Source organism: Podarcis bocagei (assembly GCF_964188305.1).
Source record: "Podarcis bocagei genome assembly, chromosome: 10".
NCBI classification, from domain to species: Eukaryota; Metazoa; Chordata; class Lepidosauria; order Squamata; family Lacertidae; genus Podarcis; species Podarcis bocagei.
The window spans coordinates 35,566,004-35,589,833 of NC_138135.1; the positions used below are offsets into that span (position 1 = coordinate 35,566,004).

Here is a 23,830-nt window from a genome sequence, read left to right on the forward strand (position 1 = left end):
ACCTGGGGGGGAAATAAATTTTTTCCCCTTTATTTCCTCCCCCCAAAACTAGGTGCGTCCTATGGGCCGGTGCGTCCTATGGGGCGAAAAATACGGTAGATAGATATAAATTTATTATTGTGCCTTAATTAACTTGTTACTTTCTACAGTGATGGTACAACAGACTAACCCAGCTACCCTTCTGGACATTATCACAGATGTAATGAGACTTCAATATTAGGTAAAATACATACCCTAGAAGTGGAACATATATCTGTTGTTGATATATACTGCAATCTTGCACAATATTAAATTGCAGCTTCCAACTATATTTCGAATAGAACTGCCTTAAGCATTTTCTCTCCCCTGCCCTCCTTTCCTGTCCCCCACTGCTTCAACCACCAGCTAGCAACCGATCATACTCAACTCCTATTGGTCTGTTTTGGGATCCTCCGCCATTTGGGTTTTGGTTTTTTGTGTTTCTGCAAACATTGGGATTTCCCCCCTGCCCCCAGCCTCTTGCATGGAGGAAAAATGTGTTTTTGGCTAACTAAGGTTCACAGAGAATGAGGAAAGTATTGCTTTCAGAACTTCTTATTGCCAAGAGATTTATTTTGCACATTAGGCCCATCTTCTTTAAGTCATCTATGGCGTCTCTAGGCATACATTCAGGCCAGGAGGGCTTGAACTCCACCCAGACACTGCCCCCATGGGAGGAACTGCTGTTGCAGTGATGGCTGCTCTTCCAGACATCACAGCTGCATTTAACACAGCCTGTCTTGTCCGTCTGCCTGGCATCCCCCTTTCCTTTCTATTTGTCTCACTTTGCTTCTTCCTCTCCTACACCTCTTCAAGTATGGTCTATGTAGGGTCTTTGTTTTTCCCTTATAAAAGAGGAGGAAACATGAAGCCAACACAAAACCTAGTAAAATAAAGACACTTGTGGAAAAAGCTTGTCACATTCCTCACCTAGCTCAGCACTTGTCTACACTGTCAATAGTAGGTGGAAGCTCTCCAAGGTTTCAGACCCAGGTCTCTCCTGAGATTGAAGCTACAACCTTTTACAGGCAAATGAGTATCTAGTGACCCTTAAAGGCAAAGTAGCCCATAGTGTAAATTGTCAAAGATGCCTCGTTTATCTAAGCATCAGACAAGAAGACAACAAGTTGACATTCAGAATGGCTTATTGCAAATGATTTGAAGTCCTCTGTCATTCGTTAGGCAGGCAAGTTGCTAAACGGGTAGACTTTTCAGCCTTTGAACCTCTCAAATGTTAGGTCAGGTTTTCCTTCACTACATTGGCAGCACATGCAAGGTAGACATCACAGGGAATATCTATTTCATTTGTATCTGACTTTCACTCCAATGTGCTGTAGGTGGTTCTTTCTCCTTGTTGCATACCCTCACAACACCCCTGTGAGGTAGGTTAGACTGAGACAGGACTGCCAGCTCAAAGTTACCTAGTTTGCTTCAACACAGCTTTCATCCTTTAAGCCCATGTGCTACTTAAGGGGTCCCTGAAAAGGCTGCAGGATAGTGATGAGCTCACAACCCAATAATGGGACTCTGGGTTACATAATTTTCAAACACTTACTTATTCATTAATTGCATTTATATCCCACCATTTTCTACAAGGAGATCAAGGAAGAGTTCCTGCTTCTCCCCACTAGGTATTGCTAGCCAATTTGGCCCCAAGTGACTTAAATAGTTTACTGCATTTTATACCTTACAGGTGTCACTTAAAAGCAATACAATAAAACAACAACAAAATAGCAATAATAGGCAGCACCTACAAATTTATCCCCTAGTATAGGGGATCCAAAGACTACTATGATTGTCTTTTCTTCTGCTGTCTCACAAGGGATCGGTGTGTTCCTCAACAAATAAAGCAACAAGTAGGCGAAGCCAGGGGAAGGGAAGCCCAGCCCAGAGGCCACCCTCCATCCAATCAAGACTTGCTCACGCATCCTTTTTTCTTCACATTCTCTTTTCTTCTCCTGTTCTGCCCCTTGCTTGAGGGCTTTTGCCAGTATGGAATGTGCCTTTGAACTATGACAATACCTCTTGCTTGGCTGAATGCAATGGTGACTGGTGCTTATTGGCACTGGTAGGACAGAAGTCAGGGAGTCTAATAATAGGTGGCGCCAGAGCCAACTAATTCAGGTTTTGTCCTCTTCCTAATTCCTGCTGAGTTCTGCAAGAGTCAATACTGAGTTGAAAGAGCAAGAGGAAGCTATCTTCTCCTGGTCTGGGAGCAAGAAGGCAGGCAGATGGGGGCTGACTGAAGGCAGGCTGAGGTTGGTGGGGTAGGGCCCCATTTGCTGTAATGGACCAACATACACTGTCTGAATCTATACGCAGCTGGAGATGGGAGAAACCTCTAGCTTTTTCATAGACAGACTAGTCTATGCATACTGAAAGCCTGCCCTTCCCCCTGCCCAAAGAAATCCTGGCTGTACTCATGGAGTCCATTCTCACCACTCTATTCTGCCTTGGTCAGACCCCACCTGGAGTCGTCTGCAGTTCTGGGTGCAACAATTCAAGAAGGACATTGACAAGCTGGAACGTGCAGAGGAGGGCAACAAATATGATCAAGGATATGTAAACCAATCCTTCCAACAGTTGAGGGAGTTGGGTATATTCAGCCTAGAAAAGAGGGGACTGAGAGGGAGATTTGATAGCCATCTTCAAATATCTAAAGGGCTGTCACGTGGAAGATGGAACAAGCTTGTTTTCTTCTGCGCCGGAGACTGGGACCCGAAGCAATGACTTCATATTACAAGAAATTCCAACTAAACATCAAGAAGAACTTTCTCACGGTAAGAGCTGCTCAAGAGTGGAATGGTCTCCCACAGAAGGTGGTTTGATGGCCATCTGTCATGGATCCTTTTGCTAAGATTCCTGCATTGCAGGGTGTTGGACTCAATAACCCTCAATAACCCTGGAAGTCCAGCTGTACAATTCTACAATTCTATTATTCATCCTACATGAACAACATTCTAAAAAACTGCCAAGCATTTCTTTACAGCTAGACATTGCAGAGGACTGGTAAACAGAGCTGTCTTTCAGGATACTTTGTCTGAACCCTGATGAGCTTGTAAGGAAACTCTAGTTTCCTGCAAGGCAGCTTGAAAAACACAACACTTAATCCAGAATGATCTAGCTGAACTATGCCTGAAAGGATATCCATAATATCCATGTGAATCAAGTTCATTTTGTGGTAGAATTTTAAATGAGTTCATTTTCATGTTCATTTCTGCAGGAGGCCTGGGCTGTTTTCATTAAAAACCAAAACCAAAAGCTAAGTCAATTGGGAAAGTATAAAGACCACTAGGAAGCAAAATGCTGAGGTGATGTTCTAAGGGTTATTAGGCAGATATGGAGGCACTGTTTTTGACATCACATAAGTAACTGTTGCCAAGTAATCAGAAAAAAGGATGTGAAGCATTTCCTATATTTTTGCTGGAGAGTAGCATAACACAAGCAGCTTGCCAATCAGTATGGAGAATACTGAACTAGATGGGCCAATGGCCTGACTCGATGTAAGAGTCCTCCTTGTACAATCTTCTTCCCTGGAATCGACTTTGGTGAAGCCTCTTAGTTTGCGCAGAAGCTACATTTCAACACTGATTAGTTGGCCCTTGTGTCAGTTGTGGAAGACAAGATATTCCTCGCTGTTGCAGCGTATTTTTTTAAGTGAAGAAACAACACACCAGCTTGTTAAAATATTTAAAAGTAAAGAACCAAATAGATGTTTGAACAGGTAAGTAAATATTTTTAAATAGAGAGGTATTCAAAATGAAGTTTAACAACAAATTTTTGTGTCTGCCTCCCTACATTTTTATTTGTGTCATTGCTAGATATAACATTTCGCACTTGACTATTAAAAATAAATTCAATATATTTAGCTTATTAGTACACACATAATTTTACCAAAGAACCCAGTGCAATATGTGCCCTTAAAGAAAACATTCAAGTTAAGAGAAAAAAAAGGAGTGGGGAGCCTTGAACACAGGTCAAGTTGCTGTCATAGAAAGGCTTGTGGTCAGCTTTTTAAAAACAATGCAGTACTGCCTTGATGAGAACCAACCACACAAGACGCCGAAGGTTAAAAACCCAGTAGTTTATTTCAAAGTATAAATCTCAGGCTTGTCAGACAAAACCCCACTACAATTAACACGTATACAGACACTAATCTACAATGCATACAAAAGTCTTGGAGAACTTGCCATTTCCCTGCTCAAAATGGACTTTTTGGTACGTCCTACATTATCTTTATTTACACGTTCTTCTGTAGAAAGAAAAAGGGAAAAAAGAGTGCAAGTTTCTATAAGGAGTTTTGTAGGAGTTTATTTGCCAGTGGCTGATAAGTTACTGAAGTCCAACAAGTACCTCAAGGTTTTGGCTGTCCAATTACTTTATTTACAGATAAAACTTCAACTTAGACAGCACTTAAAATATATTTTCAAACAGGGAAAGCCAGCACAATAATGTGAGAAACCATGTTATAAAATATTGATTAAATTCAATGATAAAATATCACATTTTAATTTGTACTCATGTCTACATTCACCTCTCGACATAAAACTGGTTCCAAGAAGGATGGGATCACTTGTTTTTGGCAATACTAAAAGACTTTCCTTTGTGTTAACAAAACACTGTGTGCCAAAACACACTAAAAGAAAGCAGTATTTTCAATATATCAAGCTTTCGGTATTTTTTGCTGTTGACTGAATAAAAATACTAAAGGGGTTCCATCTAGACTTTTGTGTACTGCAATTGTAGCTCTCCTACTTAATACTGTAATGTGGCAATTTGAGGGAACAAGGTACTTATAGGCTGACCTTACATGTAACATGGGTTCTCAGATCACAGACCACTTAGTATTCAACAGAGCTTTAAATGAAAAGGTGAACCAATGTGATTTATTGCAGCACAACTTGCATCATCCCAGCAATATCCCAGACACCAATAGCTTTGCCACTATTTCTCATGAGTCCCTTTTGTGCAAAATGTACCTTAAGTAGCACTGTAATCATGCCGAAAATGCAGCCCAGAACTAATCTTAGTGCTTCAGCAATCCCTGAAGAACAAACTTCTTTTTAAGTTCAGAGAACACTTGCCAACCAGCTTTCCCCATTAAGTGGCAAGTACAGAAAAATGTATGCTGTACACCCCACCCCTTCCAAGTCTCCAGTCTCCTAGCCACTGAGGTCTTCCTGAAAAGGCCTTCTAGCTGTAATCTGAGAAATAAAATGGGAGAGACAAACAAACAAGTCAACCTAAGGGACTCACAATAATTTAGCAGCAATAGTCACACCACTTTCTAATTTTAAACAGTGAAAACATTTCACTTGTCCTTTCCTAAGACATGGAACTTGTTACTAACTAGAACAAGGATTCTCAAGTATTAAAGGCAAAGAAGAGAAAACAGCAGAAATACAGATGGAGACATACTTCAGTATCACATTTAAATAGAAGTAGAAAACAGAATTTTCAAACATGGGCCAGCCATATACTGCAGTAAGGAAAACGTGGTGGGTGGGTGGGAGAAATACTGACACAGGAAAGTGTGGACGCTGAAATCCCCCCCTGCCCCCTTTCTTTTCTTTAAGAACTTTAGGTTTGCCTAATCCATAACACACAGAGAGAGTGCTGAGCTGAACAGTTTCTCAATAAGCACAGAGTAGTAAAATTCCAATGACTCTGCAGCTTGGTATTTGTGCAATCCAGTTTAGCTTATAATACTTTGATAAAAAAGAAATATTATTTTCCAATGTCTGTTATAAAGATTTGTAAACTCTCATTTCTTTGGGGCAAAAGCAAAAAAGAAATACAGCACCAGATACAAGGCCAAAAAGTCACTAATTATGAGCACTTGTTGACAACTAACTCAATTAAAGCCTGTTTCTGCCTTTCCCTTTGTGGTGCCCTACATAATTTGCCTGACCAGATCAGTTCTGCTTGAGAAAGTGCAAGTCCCACCCCCACAATAGCCTCACTGCCATTTTCTATTCACAGATCTAAAGACAAAGTCCCAAGGTACGCATCTTGGATCCAACTTAACAGACGCTGTAATTAGTACACCTTATAGCTGATTGATAATGGAATAGTATCTAGTCCTAGAGAAAGAAGAGTAAGCAACAGTAAAATCTTAGCTAATTATCTGCTGTATCGCCATAACAAGGGGCAAGAGGTACAAAGTATGCAGATGTACTTTTCTCAGACTAGGGTTCACATTTTTCTCCTGCATATATTTAGGGAATGTTCATCCGTATTTTTTTCCCTTTCCGGTGGCAAGGTCTTAAATAGAATGCGACCCAGCTTCCTCCAGTGTTACAAGCCCTACAAAAACATATTTCTCTTCAAGTTGCACCCAGGCTTGACTTTATTGCCCAAGTTCAATAAAAAAAGTGAAGAGGAACTTCTCCAGCGTTAAGGACCCAGTGCAGATAATAAACTACATCTTTGGCTACACATAACTGATATTGTTGAGTCAACAGCAGAGTGGTAAGCCCCTTCCCCAATAAAACTATTTTTGTAATGAAATTCTCCCTTGGTTTTTGGTATACTTCCAATGGGAGTTGATTCTGCCCCTCCCCCCCTACATTATACTTATTAAAATTAGAGGTGGCCCTAAAAAAATATCATTTTTGTAGGTGATTGCATCACTGTTAGGCAAGTGAGACAAAGTGTTGAAATGCCAGCTGTTTGCTTTGGGGGTGAAGTATTCCATATACATACGATCTAGCTCTGAGACAGTTCTTGACTTTAGTCATTAGATAGATAAGCCAGAAATTTACAAGAAAAGCTTTCATGTCACTCAAAACGAATATAACTCGGAGGACGTAAGGCATACCATATAAAAAAATGTAAGGAAATTTACTTTGTGTTCTCACAATGAGAGAATTAAGACCCTGTCTTTCCAAAACGTACAGCATCAACAAACTTTAGACCATCCTCTTACAAACCTTAAATTTCAGTTTCAACTCTTATCAGATTTGAAGTAACAAGTTAAGGAAACTGCTGGACCCTGGTCAGTCAATGAAGTGGGAACAGCTGCCACCCACTTCCCAACTGGAGCTGATACACCAGGAAGACAATAGATGCGCTGCTTTTCTCTGGAAGACGGCATAGTGAAACTTTCTTCAACATCTGTCAGGTGTGGTTCAAGTGTTCGTGGTGGGCACTAACTCTTGTTGGGATGTAAGGACGTGGAGGTACTGTATATTGTGTTGGCTCAGCCATTGAAAGAATGAAAGGTTCTATTAGAAGATTGAGTTGATTGCTTTCTTTTAAGCGACCTTATCAGATTGGCTTAGCATAGCAAAAAGTGTTCATGTATGTGAGGAGAAGGAAGTGTCTTAGGCTGCCCACATCTCCTTTGGCCAATCCACAGGGCACACCAACTTCCCAAGGAGAAGTGTCAAATACTGTCTGCATGACCCAACTTCACAGACCAGTCAGAACTAGCAGGTTAAATGATGGCCTGAATGATCTCAAGTGGGAATTAACTCAGGAAGGTTTTGTGTGCTACACTTTTGGGCAATCTATAAGGGAAGGTTATGACACTCTGGGGCTAAAAAGAAAGAGCAAAGGAAGAAAGGGTGCACATGATGTGTGACTACGTTTACTTTTGAAATTATTCTTTTAAGGCACAAATAAATCTTTTTTAAAAAAGAGGACATAGAGATGAGGATCAGGAAACTATTGGAAATGCAATTGAAGTTTTCTATAAATCTGTTTTCAGACTGGCTTCAGAATGTTCCCTGGTTTTGGTGGCAAGTATTCTACAAACCAGCCAGAGGGCTGCTTAATCCCCCACCCCTCAAATAATCAGACACACCTACATTTCTCAAGCACTGGCCACATACAAGGTCTTTTGCCTTCTAGAAAGCAGGCTGTGCCTTGTAAGACTAGTCACTGTTCCAAAACAAAAGAAAGCAAGACCCTGAATCCTGACTTCCCTCCTAACCTGACCCTTGAACACTCCTCCTGCCCTTTGGCCTGTGCATGACACTCCTCTTCAGCCTAGGTCAGCTGGAAGCCAAATTCCCAGGGGTCACTGTCTTACAGCTTAACAGGCAGAGCAGCTTGTGAGGGAAGGAGAGAGGACTTCGTACTTCAAGAGCTTATCAGAAATACAGGCTCTCCCACTGCAGGCTAGGAATTTATTTTGGTTTTGGTTATGGAGTTTGTGTAGTGTATGACATTGCTGTCCAAACAATCCTGCAGGGGGGATTTTTTACAGTGAGTTTCATGCATGAGAATAAACCCAAAACCAGAGTAAACCACAATTGTGGGGCAAGGAGAGAAGCCTTCAGAGTCTGAAGTTTAACTGCTTTGAGAAGCAATCACATCTGTTGACTGGGGATCACAGAAGGGTCCAAAGCGTCCGTAGATGTCTTTAGCACGAACTGCAAAATAGTATTTGCTTCCAGACACAAACTGTGTAAGTGTGCATGCCATAGGCAGGGGGAGGGCCTTTACTTCCCCAATCTTTTTCCACTGAGAGGGCACAGTAGCACTGGGGTCCTCATGGTATGCATACAGATGGTAGCTATCCACACTGGCACAGCTCCGGTCCACTTCCAAAACACTCCAGGATAGAACTATGCCATTCTGACTTTCTACACGTGCTAGCTTCAGGTGTGGCTTCTGAGGCAGAGAGGTGTTGGCAGCTTCAGGAGGCAAGCGTGATGGCTGTGGGGCCTCTGGCAGTGGGGCTGGATGCACAGGCCGCAGTGGCTCCTGAGGAATAATGAAGAGACGCAATGAGGATGGCAGAGGAGACTGTCTCATCCTGTTGTCAAAATGCATATATTACCATCCAAGTATTCCCAAGACCAATTCTCAGCAAACGCAAGATTACGTTTAAAACTAGCAAGTCTGAAATGACAATAAAACACTCATGTGCTTCAAGGTGGAGAAGTCAAAAGGAGTAAAGGCTGAAACCTATTTAATATTGGCCTATTCTTCAAAGTGGGAGTAACTAACCCTTTACCCACATCCAGCCCCTCTAAAAGCTTCATAATGGCTCCCAACTCCTCTAAAATTTATCATTCTAAAAAAATGCAAGAAAGTGCTGCAAATGATGTGTCCATTAAAGTAACCAAATTAGTCTGTTGCAGTGTGTGGTGTTACTTCAGAATGAAGAGCTGACAAATATGCAATGGGGACTAACGGTAGACACTGCATATTACACCTTGTGGGGAGTAAATGTATTGTGTGAAGAAACACTATTTTGTCCACCCTGAATCTCCCCACATGCAGCCGCACTAGATAACCTCATTTCTAGTATTAGAAGAGAGGGAAAAGTTTTTCTTGATTCATTTTCTCCACACTTATACAATTCACTCATCTATTCATTTTCTCCACACATACAAAAGGGTGTAATTTTTCTACCCTTTTATTATTTCCCTCCTTACTTACCTTTCCCCCCTAAATGACATAGCCTCCAAAGTTGTAATCTTTCCTCATTAGGGACTTGCTCCAGCTACCGGTTATTATAGTTGCCCCTTTCTGTGCTACTTCAAGCTTTTCAATATCCTTTTTAGGATACGTGAACCAGAAATGTACACAGTATTCCTAGTGTGTGGTTTCACGATAATGGTGTATACATACTTTCTTTTTAAATTTGTTTTTTATTGTTTTATCATAGTTTCCCACCTAGAACTCTTTTGAGAAAGGTAGGATAATTTTAAATGAATGAATGACTGTAAGACCATTTAAAGTAGTGACTGTCCAGCTATGCAAGTCCCCAATTGCTAACAGATACTGCTAAAAAACAATAGCATATATGACATGGGAGATAAACTCTTCTCCAAACATTCATCTCAACAACTGGACACGGGTGCTTACTGAATGCACTTGAGCTGGCCGATGGTGAACTGTGAGTTGAGGCCCTCCAGATCCCAAGGTTAGCCCATTGTTTACAACATACGCAGTTGTCTGAGGCACTCGTACTGTCACACCTAGAGCGATACACAAAGGCACAATATGTTAAAGAAGTTAATAATATAATGATACATTGTGATGAGTTTAGGTCATTTATTTGCTTAACACTGCAAACTATCACAAAAAATATTTGGCAGACACAAAAAGATAGTATAAATCTTGCCATAACTATACTTTCTTTTACATGTACATAGGATGTTATAAAAACACAGTCAGATATCATATACACCCTAAAGTCCAATCTCAAAATGCTTTGAATATGTATGTTTGCACCTTGCTTTCTGGGCAAGCTTTCTGCTTCAATATATTTGTCTAATTCTAACAAAATTGGCATCTCCATTCGAACCAAGGTACAGCTGCACATCTGCTAATATATAAACCGTTCTCTGACAGATGAGCTTACCAGAGTTTTGTGGGTTGACCTGCCTTAAACTAGGGCTCTGCATGACTGTGGTTCGCACAGGATTCTGTCCTGATGGTGTAGGAAGAGTAGTATAGACTACTTGATGGTTAGCAGGGGCTCTTGGTATTGGGAGCCTGGCAGGAGTCTGAGTCACTGGACGATGGGTTACATTCAGAGTTGTCTGGGCTAGAAGCAAAATTGTAATCAAAAGAGTATAAAATGTTCTCAGCCTAGAAAGCATATGCTGCACAAAACCAAAGCATACAAATCAAGCAATTTCTCATAGTTCATTGACACTTAAATTTTAGTAATGTGATTTACCAAATAAAGAAAAGATTAAAAAGATAGCTTTCAAAATTACTGAATGACTACAGTAAAAAAATAATTTATAAAACCCAACTGGATTCTTCAGAACATGGATCAGTCTGGTGCATACACACAAATGTCTTTCTCCCCTATAATTTTCTGAACCTCAGTCTGTAAGTTCACCATCCCTTTGGTGATTAATGGATGTAAGCTCTTCAGAGCTAAGCAGGCATTCTCATAGTAGTTCCCTCTACGTCAACAATATTTTAATGCATTATCCCCTCTGGGCATCATTTAAGTGTAAAAAAACAACATTTTCTATAGCCGCCTGCAAATACTGCATCCAAGAGGCAATTCACTGTTCTGGAATCTCTCTCCTTCCATACTGAACTATTTCCTTTCCCTAGGCTATGCAGTCTTACCTGTGGGGAGAACATGTATGGTTGTCTGCGACAGGCCAGTTGTTGGCATGCCTGCTTGTTGGAGAGGGCTTGTCTGTACTGGCTGCAGAGGACGAGCTAAAGACTGGGTTGACAGGCTCAATGCAGGTATAGATTGGTTCTGCTTCTTGCCACCTGCTTAGGAAAGAAAAAAAATCAATGTGCAATTATAAACAGAAACAAGCAGCTGAAAAACTGCTGAAAAATTTGCTGAAGTGGCAGTCAATTGCAACACAGATTCTCCTTTCAGTTTTTACAATGAAATAAAAACATCCAATTAAAGGATCTTACCTGTACAGTTCACAGCTTCATTTTAAATGCTCAAATTGGGGCCAACAACCAAAATATTGTAACCTAACTGGGCTTTGAAGGGATAGATATAATACCTACCCCACTATCTATCTCCTGCTCCTCTAAGGATAGAGTAACGAACAGACGGGGGTTAAAACTTATGGAGTTTTGTATTGCCCATAAAAATGGACTGCATAACTTTCCTGGTGACGATGAGTTTACTTTTATCTCATCAAGGGGTCATAGTGTACTATTGTATCTGTTCTTTAAATCTACACTCTGATGTTAACTTTTCTTCTATCGGCCCGAAAGCAAGATGAGCACTGCAACCCCATAGTTGCCTTTGACTGGACTTAACCATCCAGGGGTCCTGTACCTTTACTTATTGGAGTCCATACAGAAAGTGACCACTCCTCCTTACTTCTGACTATACAGTGGTGCCTCGCAAGACGAAATTAATTCGTTCCGCAAGTTTTTTCTTCTTGCGAGTTTTTCGTCTTGCGAAGCACGGTTTCCCATAGGAATGCATTGAAAATCAATTAATGCGTTCCTAGGGAAACCGCTTGCCAGGCTGGCGGTGCGGAGAAGGGCTTTTCTCCGCACCGCAAGCCTTCAGGACAGGTACGGGAACAGAGGGGAAGGCGCGCAGTGCTTTCCCTCTGTTCCCGGGGCTTGCGTGGGAGGAGGGTTTTTCCTCCCCACCGCCAACATTCAGAACAGCATTCTGAATGTTGGCGGTGGGAAGGAAAACCCTCCTCCCACCCCAAGTCTTCAGGAAAGCCATCCGAAGCTGGGCGGCGGGAGGTGTCCCCGCCCCCCCCGCCCGGCATCGGAGCTTCGTTGCGATGCCGGGCGGCGGGAGGAGGCGTTCCCCCCCCGCCTGGCATCGGAGCTTCGTTGCGATGCCGGGCGGCGGGAGGAGGCGTTCCCCCCCCCCCCGCCCGGCATCGGAGCTTCGTTGCGATGCCGGGCGGCGGGAGGAGGTCGCGCTTCCCCGCTGTCCCGGAGATTTCCCTATGGGCTGTCGTCTTGCGAAGCAAGCCCATAGGGAAATTCGTTTTGCGAAGCGCCTCCAAAACGGAAAACCCTTTCGTCTAGCGGGTTTTCCGTCTTGCGAGGCGTTCGTCTTGCGGGGTACCACTGTACAATGCGACCCAGCAAATAAGCCTTGTAACTCAGATCAGAACTTTCATAGCATTCTGAAAAGGATTAGATGATCCCCGCAATTTGAAGGGGTGGTCGCCAAATTCCTGGACTCAGACAAAATATTGCATTTGAGAGCAACCCTTACTAACTCACATTCTATTAACGTAGTAATAACAAAAGTTGGATGACTTTGGATGATTTTATGATTTTACTATTTTAACTTATGCCAATAAAGGCTAGCAGTAGTAGTAGCTTCATTTTATAAGTTTTCAGAATGTCTGTGAATGGCAGCAATGACCAGAGTTCAAGAATATTACACTAGTCAAGTATCTGTATGAAATTTCGACATCCTCAAGACATGGTGTCAACTGCTTTATTTAGAGTAATATAGGATGTAGCAAGATACGCTGGCAGCAAATTCCGCATTTAATTAAACATAATTATGCCAGCCAATTTCAATGGGAGTAAATGTACATGACTGTAGGCTCATAGCTCCATTATGCACGTGTTTAAGGGATTATTGGGTACTGCTCTACAAGGTCCTCTTGTTTATTTACATCTTCTAAACCAGGGATGGGAAACCTCCAGCCTGTAGGCCAAACATGACCTTCCAGGGGTTCAAATGTGGCCTGCAAAGCTGTTTTCTCCAAACCATGCCTGTCTCACACCTGAATCCACTATGTCTGCACATTTCATCAAATATAAAAATGGGAGAAAGTTAGTATCTTGTTTGATATTTTCCATTGTAAGTGAGGGTAGGAGGCACAAAGCCAGCTTGGACTAGAAGATAGAAGTATTGAAACATGTAAGAGCAAATATCTAAACACTAAGTTCTGATGGTGGGAACAATCCTATACACTCATGGAAAACACATTCAAACAGAACAGTAGGATATCTGTCAAAACTTGAACATACTTTAATGATGTAAGGACACACTGCCCAAATATATTACTAAATATATTACTAATACCTACATTAGAATTGCTACCTAGAAAACTGGATGGCATTTTAAGTTTAAAACTTTAATAGTGCTGTCTGATGGAATCTTTTGACTTGGCAAATATTTATCATCTTTGGCAGTTAACATTTACCAAAAAGCAGGAGATGTCCAGTTAGTCATGCATATCTTCTGGCTTACCTTGAGAAGAGCCATCATCTTCATCATCCAGTGTGAGATCAATTACTCCACTGCCTGTGGCCTTTCCACTCTGGAAGACAAATATTTGTTTGTTTGTTTGTCCACTCCCTTTCCAACAAAGTTTTAAAAGTAGCATGCAATAAAATCTAAAATCTTCACAAGAAAACATAAAACAAACTCAATAAATCCCAGCAAATGCCTTGACAAATCTAAAGGGTTTTATCTGACAGCTGAAACTATAGAAATAAGCAGACAATTTAAGGAAGTCCTTTACTTTTCCAAAGACATCACTAAGGTAGTTTGTTCTACATATACAGAGGGCCACATAGATCTAAAGCAGAGTAAAGGAAGAGAGATTATGTGGCATCTTATGGGACTCCAAGTTCTTTAAGAAGGAAGGAAACAAACTTTGTTTGTTTTTTTAAATGTTTAAATATTATAGAATGTTAGCATATACTACAAAAGGAACACCCAAATGTTGGCCATAGGAGTTGTGGATGGAAAGGTGCTGCAGTCTCTTCCTGGAAGCATGTTAATGCACTGTTTGGGAGAGGCAGATTTGGTTCTATAATGTCCTGCAAGGGCACTTGTGTGCAACATTACAACTGATGACTGAGGGTTGTCATGATGGAGTGAGGGTTGCCAGGATGGAGTGGGAGTGGCTGTTGGTGTCTATTATCTCATTTCTACTGCCAGGCAAGATGCAAAAAAAAGTTGATTATTAAAATAAATTGTAAATACCAAATTTTACTAAAATAATATCAATAATAAATTATCTGAATATAAGCACCTTAGTTCTACAGGTAATCTGTAGACTGAGAGTGCTTTCAGACAGGCAAACTCAATCTGGTTCTATTTTATAGGATTTTAAAAAATGCATTTATTAGCATGGAAGTTCATCTGTGTTGGCCAGACTACTAAATCTTCATTCAAATAAACACTGTCTGCCCATTGTACAATTTTAATCCTTGAACTTTGCTGTTTCTCTAACTGCTATGGATAATGATTCAGATGCTATCTGAGGCTATTAAAATAAGTATAAAACACAGATAAAGGACAGAACTTTTGAAATATTCTATTTACTCTCCACTTAGTCAAATGCTTTTTCAGCATCTAAAATAAAGTGACTTTCTTTTATATTATGAATGTTTATTAGGTCCCATACTTTCCAACTACTAGTACTTACTAATACTACTAAGTATTAGTCTTATTGATGTTGGTTAACTGGAGACCTGGTTCAGCTCAATATGGTTCTTTCAAGGCAGACATTTAGCTTGGCCAATGACCAGTAACTGCTTCATTCTGTCTCACTTTGCCTATATATACAAGTATCAGGAAAAGAAAATATGAATGAAAAGGGTTGTAAATCTTTCATCTACGTGAGATAATGCAGACTAGTAACTTCATTTCTAGTACGTGTCCAATGGTATAGAAGGGCTAGATACTCAGCTCACATATCTTACTTGCTTTAACCCATATATACCCACCCACTCAACTTGATATGTGGAACTGGCAGTTTTATAACTGTCACATGATGTCTGTTCTGCACTTGTGAGGAACCAATCTTTCACTGGGGTAGAACATACACACTTGAACTCCCTGCCTATTGGTATTAGGTAGGTACATTTGTTCTGCTACTTCTGGTGCCCGATAAAAAAAATTGTTTATGGAAGCCTGCACAGACATGTTTTAATATTAGTACAAAGGTGGCTTCCGGTTCCGGTCTGAATAGATGCAGCTCCCGTGACTGGGGAGATCGTTGGCGAAGGAAAAACAAGGATGCTTGAGGGTAATTATCCTTGCAAATTCCCCCTAGGGACAAGGGGGAATGGGCTTCACTTGCAGTTCGTCTTGGTACCTGGCTCTCGCTCTGGCATAGATTGCGGGAGGCAGGGAGGCGCTGAGTGCAAAAGCCTGCTGAAAACCCCTCCGCCATTAAAAAACAGAGGTTCTCCTGTTAATTAGTTTAGTTGGACTAAAGTACAGGCACATGCTAGAAAAGATGAGATCATACAACTGCAGAACATAAACAACTGCAAAGACTTTAAAGTTTGAATTTGAGATTTACTGAATCATTTGCAGTTCAACAAACCACTCTTCTTCCCAGGCTGAGAGGGAAAATGGTGAAAACGGGTTATTTATTGGGACAGTCATTTTTGCAGCTGTTGTTAAAGTTGCAAAACAACAAAGCACGGGACGGAGCAATGGATAATTTTTTGAAACAACAATGGAATATCAGCTTCGCCCATGGCAACAACTGGTAGAAAGAAAGACATAACATCTTACCGGGACAGAAAGAAACACTGCAGACAGAATAATCGCCACACACAGAAAGGACAAGGATATAGTTTGAGTTCCTCACTTGTAGTTTTAAAATGTTAAATTAAGATCTTTTCTGTTCTAAAGAAAATGCTTTTGCATTTTTTTTATCTCTGCATCCATAGTCTCCTTTTAATGCCTTTTTTTTCATTTTAATGCTGTCCTTATATTTGTTGTTAATTTTTACAGTCAATAACAGGAGTTAACTTTTTAACTTGCAGAGTCTCTTCTTCTTCCATATAAACACACATTTACCTCTTCTCATAATTTAGGGTACATATACAAGCAGTGACCATTTCACACAGGGGTTCCGTTCCTGACCCCCATGCATGTAGGTGGAGCACACATAAGGTTTATGTTCAATTGTGTTAGGGCTTTTCAAGCTTTAGTTAAAGATCTGTGTTCTTTCACAGATGAAGTCATTTTGGCATGTAAGTGGTAAATAAAATAAATATAATCTTGTATATCAACTACCTGTCACATACTGGTATCATTTTTTTAGTAACATTAATTTTCTGCTAGCATTTTGAAAAACAAAATCTGTATTTGCTAAAAATGTAACAATGTTCAAGTTGATTTACTGAATGAGGAAGAAACTGAAACCATATAAAGAAAAATAAAAACCAACCTACCTGTGCAGCTGCTTCAGGTGCTTTTTTGTTTGCTGAAATATCTGCTGGTGGCAGCGAAGGTGGTAGCAACCTGGATGTTTGACTCTCTGAAGGAGGCAAGAAACCACCACATTTCATTGGCTATTAAGCAATGTACTTTATAACACATATACTTAGTTTAACAGCAATCATTGCAAACACTTAACTGTCAATCATATATGGTGAACTGAGTACTAAATATGGAACTCTGAAAGTTCAGATTTCTTTCAAAATCAACATGTTCCCCCGTACACCAGTTTTCTACCCTAGTGCAAGTGCAGTGGACATATAAAACTTACCAACTCTAGGTGCTGCTGCAGTGCTTGCTTCAGAAGGAGTTGTACTGCTGAAGGCTGACAGAGGTATCTTCATCTGTATGGAATTCCTATTGATGGGAGGAGTATACACCCCTGATGTGCTTACAGTAGCCAAAGTAGTCCTTGCGGCTTGTGCAACAGGGTGTGCTGTTGATACAGCCTGCACAGCTAGAGTTGTCCCTATAGAACACCCAACACCGGCTGAAGTGTTCCTCTGAATGTTAGAGCTGGGCACAGATGAGCTGCTTGGTTTTATTGAATTAGCCGATGACAGAGACAATGGAGTTTTGGTCAAGTTGCCAACATTAGAATGACTTTGTACAGGTATAAATTCCACGTTGCCAGATTGCTGGTTAGTAACCAAAGTACCAGTATGGCTTTGCAGGATCTGAGGCTGGGAGGACATTGCAACAGGTACATGCAGTATTACTGGCAAAGACTGCAATGAAACAGACATTGGCTGTGCGCTTCCACCAGCCACTTGACTCGTGCCGACTACTGTTGCTGTGTTGGCCGCAGGTAGAACAGAAGTTGACAAGGAGCCAGAAGTCAATGGTGCAGAGGTGACAGGAGTCTGTGGTTTGGGAGGTCCACTGACAGCTGTCTGTGGAGTACTAAGAGGGGTAGCAGACACTACAAAATAATAAAAAGATAATTGTTTTAAAAATCTATGCCAATTGAACTACTTCCATCAATACAGTAGAAAATATCAACTTGATATCTGAGGTCAAGATGGACTGAAGAAGCCTGTACAGGACGGGAAACAGGAATCATGATTATAGAGAACATTCTTTGGAACTCACTCTTTAAAACATGTTGTAATGGCGTGTGCTAATTAGAACCTTTTTCTGTGGTTTATTTCTGTAGATCATGGCACCAGTAAAGTTGTCATAGCTTGATATAAAATATACCCTTCAATTAACTATTTTAAACTTGGTACAAGGCCTTATCTTAAAATGTATCCTGGAAGGCACTCTAAATATCCTGACCTCTTAATACTTAATGTAAAGAACAGCACAGGAAGCTGGTATTATCAGCAAACTTAATTATCAGCCCCTGTAGTTCTGCATAGATAATAGACTCTTCACCTAAAAGTAATCTCAGAATTCAGGGAATATATAGATAACCAATTAGTCATTTCTCACTGGGGTCATGCCCTTTCAAATTTCAAAATGACCATGGTAAATAAAATAGAAGATAGAAACATGTGGGAAATAAACAATAAAACAAAGAAATAAAATTTTAATGACTATTAGTCATTCCCTTTCCATAAGGATACATTGACTAAAAATAGTACAATGGCTGGGTAGCTCACAGCTCAAAAGGGAACCCCTCTTTGCCGCTCAATGATCTCACGGAACAGTCCATGCTTCACTGGATCATGGACCAAGAATAGGGTGAGAGTGACTCTGAAGCCTTGCTCGTACAGGTTACTGATGTGGAGAGCAAACCTCTCAAACAGAGAGAACCTAGCAAAATATTCTAAACCTCTTGGGAGTATGTGTAGGACACAAGTGTTGAGTCAGACACATCTTGTTACATAAGACTGGTGGAGAAAGCTGGCAGCAAGAGTGACTTGAGATGCAAAATTTAACCTGACATGTTTATTTGTAATGTATGCCATTTGGAGAGCATGAAGCAAGTTATGTGTGTTTCCTTCTTTTTTCTATACTATGCCACTATATGGCTAAATTAGAGATATAATTCAGATGGTAGTCTGAATTTTTTGAAGGAAAAAAGGTTTCCTATGAATGTTACTTCCTTCTGGCTGCTCTTGGCAACAAAGCCTGTTTGCAATGAGGCAGGTTTTGCAAACTGTGTGCAAATGGTGGAAACTGAGCAGTAAAAAAGTTTTAGCTCTAGAGAGCTTTGACTGATATGAGTTTCCCCCTTGATTGGCAACTTTTAGAAATTTTGAAAGATCTTATGACCAAAGGTTTACAGCTTTGAATTTTATTTGTATGGTTAAGGGTTTGAAGCCCTAAACCATTAAAATCTGTCCCTGAATAGTTGGCAGCAACATCTGTGAATCCCTAAATTTATGTAACACACCCCTTCCTTGCATGCAAAGCCTTGGTCTTTTGAGGATAATTGTCTCACATAAAAGTTTACGCTTAACAGAACAGAAATTAGTTTTGCAAATTCACAGGGTTCTTTGTGGAACCTTTGTGGAATCCCAATTTTCATTATATCTTTAAAGTTTGGGTGACTCTGTCCCTGTGGTTCTCTTGAAACATTATCGGCCAACAGCATTCCTTGGAAGCCACTGGAAACCGAGTAAGACTAGCATTCTATATATTACAACACAGAGGTGTATGTCAATTTTTTTCTTTGAATTTGTACTCTATTTGAATATTTTCTATGGGTCTAGGTTTGGTAAAGACTGGCTGTTTCCATCTATAGTTGTGTCCTCAAAAGCTCTTCTGATCACAAAGCCTCTGATGCAAGAGCTGTCTGTTGCATCAGTACCTGCGTTGACTTAGATGTTTTATTGGTTTCAGAATATCTGAAGAAGTGTGCATGCACATGAAAGCTTATACCAAGAACAAACTTAGTTGGTCTCTAAAGGTGCTACTAGACATTTTTTATATATATATTTGGTTTCAGAATTGATATGGAAAATGTTCTTACATAAACATCTATTGTAGTAGTTTGGATGAGTACTATTTAATTACACCTGAGGATGCTGACAAGAGCAGACAAGTTTCTAACAGAAATCTTAAGTTGCAACCCTTGTTTTCCTTGGCTTCCAATGGGCTAGTTGGCGCATACACTGAACCTCTTAGTCAGCATGAAGCTTAATGCATCCTTCTTGGAGGATGCCAGAGGAGAGATGTAAGGGGCACAACCCTGGATTTTCCAGTAGTTTTCAATACTACAGTATTCTTCTGGGTTGGAAATTGTGGGGTGTGTGCTGTGTTACGGTGGTTCTGCTTCTTTTCTTGACAGGTTATGGGAAGTGGTGCTAGAATAGTATTATTCCTCAAATTTCTGTTTTTTCTTCTTTGCTTTGAAACATCTACATGAAACAACTGATAAAATTAATCTGAAGTATGGGGCTCTGTGTCATCAGAATGCTTATGGCATATAGTTCTTTCATTTATTTCAGATGAGATGGCGGCATCCCTAAATGCACTATTGATATCAGGACTGATTTATGAAAGGAGAGGCCAGGGGAGGGGACGAGAGAGAACACAGGAGAGCAGAAGTGTCCCACACTAAGCAGAAAAACTGAGAGCAAACACTTTTCATTTCTGTGTTCATTACAGCTCTTGAATAATAAAAGGTGATCTGTAGTAGTGAATAGATGTTGTTTCTATAACAAGACATCATATACTGTCACCACTGAGTTCAAAAAGGAGAGCAACATCTGCTGCTGCTTTTGATACTCATAACTTTCATCTGAAAGATTTATAATAAGGCACTTTTCTTGGATAAAGAAGGGGGGAGAGGTTAAATACATATCTGAGACGTGAGAAACATTCTACCTGTATTCACAGGGGACTGTAAAGTATTTGATGTGGTATCTCCTACATTTCTCTTGGATTCCAGCATTTGTCTCACTGTTCCGGCATTTCTGTGGAATAAAGATTCTTGTTAGCTGTACTTGTTAGCTGTTAGGTGAAGCAAAGAGCAGTACAGGGGAAAGCTATTTTTGAAATTTGAAGTAATTTATCTCTATCCATTTATTCAGCAGTATCTCACAATATCACTAGTTCCATTGTATATGTGTAGGAGTGTAATAAGCCACCCAGAGGGGCTGGGACAACTCAGTCAGATGGATGGGGTATAAATTATTATTATTATTATTATTATTATTATTATTATTATTATTAAGCTGAATTCCTGAAAAATTGAGAACCAAAACTATTATTGGCTCTAATTTTATACAGGTATGTTAATTTTTGATGACTGCATGAGAACTGATAATAACATTCATATTTTTAACAGTAGAAGAGAACAGGGCACAACTACCTAGTTCACATGTCATTATACACCATAGTGAAAAACAAACTATGGTTTAATGTAAACTAGCAGCATGTTCAGTGGTTCTTGCTCTGTCTCTGTGCTGCTGGCCTGTTATGAACCTCGACTCGTGGTTTGTCTCCCTCAAACAAACCACGGTAGTAAGCCAAGAACAGATCTAAAGATATGCTCATGGTTTATTTGGAAAGAAATGAGCTTGGATTTGGATGTCATGAAAAGTCAGATGCTGGCTTGTTTCCCAGCAGAGGTGCAGCAACAGGGAAGAAGTGGAACGACAACACGTGCACAGTGTGCACTAGCATGCAGATTGTTCACATTAAACCAAACTTTGTTTTTAATTACGGTTAAATATGATGTGTGAACTGGGCTAGTATATAACAGGAAAACTAGTCCATCAGCCAAGATATATTGTATTTTTTTGCAAATGTGTCATTCCAAGTACATAAGGCAAGTTCCACAAGTCCACAATATGAGTGTAACAGCTATATTCTCAAAGCTTACCGATACGCCACGCTGTTGATATTGCCTGTGTCGCCCACTGCTTTTCCTGGGGAATGGGGTGTGTTTTGTAGATTCTAAAAAGTAACGCAAACCAAGGTGAGACCTATGTCTTCAAAGTCACAAAGCATACATGGTATACTTTTTTACTGTAAGGACTCCAAAATTATTAAGTTGCTTTGTGAGCACCTCGTTATACAGTTGACTCACAACTTGCATATATTTAACTTGCACAATCGCAGCTTTATGTTATTGATGGCTGGCCAACTGAAATTACACAAATTAAACGCACACAAGGGCCATCCAAGATCTTATGAGAGCCTCCCAAGCATATAGGAGAGCTTCCCAGAGCATCCTTCACTGCCAAATCCAGAGTCCCACTACTCCCACCAGACAAGGCTGAAAAATTGGGTGGAGGGATGCTTGGGGAGGCATAAAATGCCTCTTTGCTGAGTTGGTGCAGTGAAGAGGCCTAAACTGGGGCAGTTTGCTGTCACATGACAGAAGTAGGAGAGTTCAGGATCTCACAGATCCTGTTCTGGCTCTGCCCCCTCAATACCCCATTTCAGGGGTTTCCGCTGGTGACACTTCTGCTTTCCCATTTGGAAGGCGGCATTAGAGATCTCATTGCCATCTCAACCAAAACCCCTCCAGAGCAGATTGGGTGTTAAATAACAGAGCAATTCCAATCACAGACTATACTTTTGCATCTCATTAACATTCAACTTTTGCCATCCAGTTTTCTGCTTTATATACCTGCTAACTAAGATTTCACCATGCATCTAGTGAAGTGGGCTTGAGTCCATAAAACTGAATAAATTTATTAATCTTTATTTCTCCTTCCTACTTCAAGAAGAAAACTGTGGTCTTTTAAGTTCTTCACTGTGAGCTATGGTCATTTCAATAAAGTCCAATCTGATTACCACCAAGGTAATTTTTTGATCTAAACAGTAATCAGAAACATAATAAAAATATCTGTCCTTACTTCTTGTCTTTTCTTTGAATCCTCTCTGGCTGCTCCAAAACGTCTAGTTAATCTTGCAATTTTAGCCTTAAAAAAAGAGAAATATGACAGAGAAATCAAATACAATCTCAAAAAGTATTTTAGTTTATCCCTCTCTACACCTCCATTCGCTTCTATAATTGCTGCCCAAGAGCCAGACCCTTCTCTTCTGTGAGAGTGGTTAAGCTGTAAGGTAAAGGTAAAGGGACCCCTGACCGTTAGGTCCAGTCATGACCGACTCTGGGGTTGCGGTGCTCATCTCGCTTTATTGGCTGAGGGAGCCGGCGTACAGCTTCCGGGTCATGTGGCCAGCATGACTAAGCCGCTTCTGGCGAACCAGAGTAGCGCACGGAAATGTCGTTTACCTTCCCGCCGGAGCGGTACCTATTTATCTACTTGCACTTTGCCGTGCTTTCAAACTGCTACATTGGCAGGAGCAGGGACCAAGCAACGGGAGCTTACCCCATTGCGGGGATTCAAACCGCCGACCTTCTGATTGGCAAGTCCTAGGCTCTGTGGTTTAACCCAGAGTGGCACCCACGTCTGGTTAAGCTGTAGCTCCTCATTAAACACAGCTTAACAAGCATTTCCTAAAAGAACCTTTTCTTTTGCCAAAAGCTAGCACTAAACTGATATGTAGATTGTATTTCAACACAAACGATAAAACAAACACAAAACCAAAGAAGAAAAAAAAAGAGTACTAATATCTGAAGGAACAATTACACACACCAACAGGAGCCTTACTTATATTTTTTGAAAAACAATGCCACAAAGTCTTAAGCAGATCTGCATATATACCTGTAATTCGGTAAGGACAGTTTTATGTCTCTTGCTACATTCAATCTTATCTACTCTGGTTTTCAGATCTGCTAGATTTTTATCAAACACAGCACACTGCAGTGCGTTGAACTTTTCTTCTAGCAACCGCTGGATGACCTACGAAAACACATGAAAATGCTAATATTAACATTTTATATACAGTACAATTAGCATGTATGTCACTCAGCATTACATAACTCTTTATTAGGTTATCTAATTAAACTTTATTTTAGTATTTAAACAAAACTTAAGGTCAATAATTAGGTTTTTGCTTGTTAATCATGTAATTTCATTAAACATGTCTATGCAAAATCTTTTTTGGATCTCAGTGTTTGCAAGCAAGTGAAATCATTCTCAGCATTCCTTTTTGGATCCACACCCTTAATGGTTTTAGAGGAAGAGTCATACTTGTTAGTTTGTAGTGTCTAAAATGCCAACTATGTCCCATATTTATTTGTAGACTGTGTTCTTTACAAAATGCATTTGAAAAGGGATTTCCTCTTATAGTTTAGAGCACAAAATCTACAACTTATTTAAGGGTTATATTTGTATATAACATAGAAAGTTACAGATAGAC

At 40.3% G+C, this 23,830-nt stretch overlaps 1 protein-coding gene across 9 annotated transcripts in view; it reads right to left on the minus strand.

The window, feature by feature from the left end:
* Nucleotides 1-4,087: 4,087 nt before the first annotated feature.
* Nucleotides 4,088-23,830, minus strand: part of ATF7IP (activating transcription factor 7 interacting protein) — a 72,356-nt gene continuing 52,613 nt past the window's right edge. For 7 of the 9 annotated variants that reach the window (XM_081209500.1, XM_081209499.1, XM_081209498.1 and 4 more), the window contains exons 5-15: nucleotides 23,233-23,370; nucleotides 22,417-22,482; nucleotides 21,435-21,508; nucleotides 20,435-20,523; nucleotides 16,929-17,579; nucleotides 16,612-16,697; nucleotides 13,661-13,730; nucleotides 11,068-11,223; nucleotides 10,340-10,525; nucleotides 9,841-9,953; nucleotides 4,088-8,730 (exon numbers count right to left, since the gene is read on the minus strand). In XM_081209500.1, coding sequence (XP_081065626.1) covers nucleotides 8,314-8,730; nucleotides 9,841-9,953; nucleotides 10,340-10,525; nucleotides 11,068-11,223; nucleotides 13,661-13,730; nucleotides 16,612-16,697; nucleotides 16,929-17,579; nucleotides 20,435-20,523; nucleotides 21,435-21,508; nucleotides 22,417-22,482; nucleotides 23,233-23,370 — 2,046 coding nt within the window. In that variant the 3' untranslated portion in view covers nucleotides 4,088-8,313. The remainder of the gene's footprint in view (nucleotides 8,731-9,840; nucleotides 9,954-10,339; nucleotides 10,526-11,067; nucleotides 11,224-13,660; nucleotides 13,731-16,611; nucleotides 16,698-16,928; nucleotides 17,580-20,434; nucleotides 20,524-21,434; nucleotides 21,509-22,416; nucleotides 22,483-23,232; nucleotides 23,371-23,830) is intronic. The other 2 variants (XR_014012028.1, XM_081209496.1) reach the window with 2 other exon arrangements.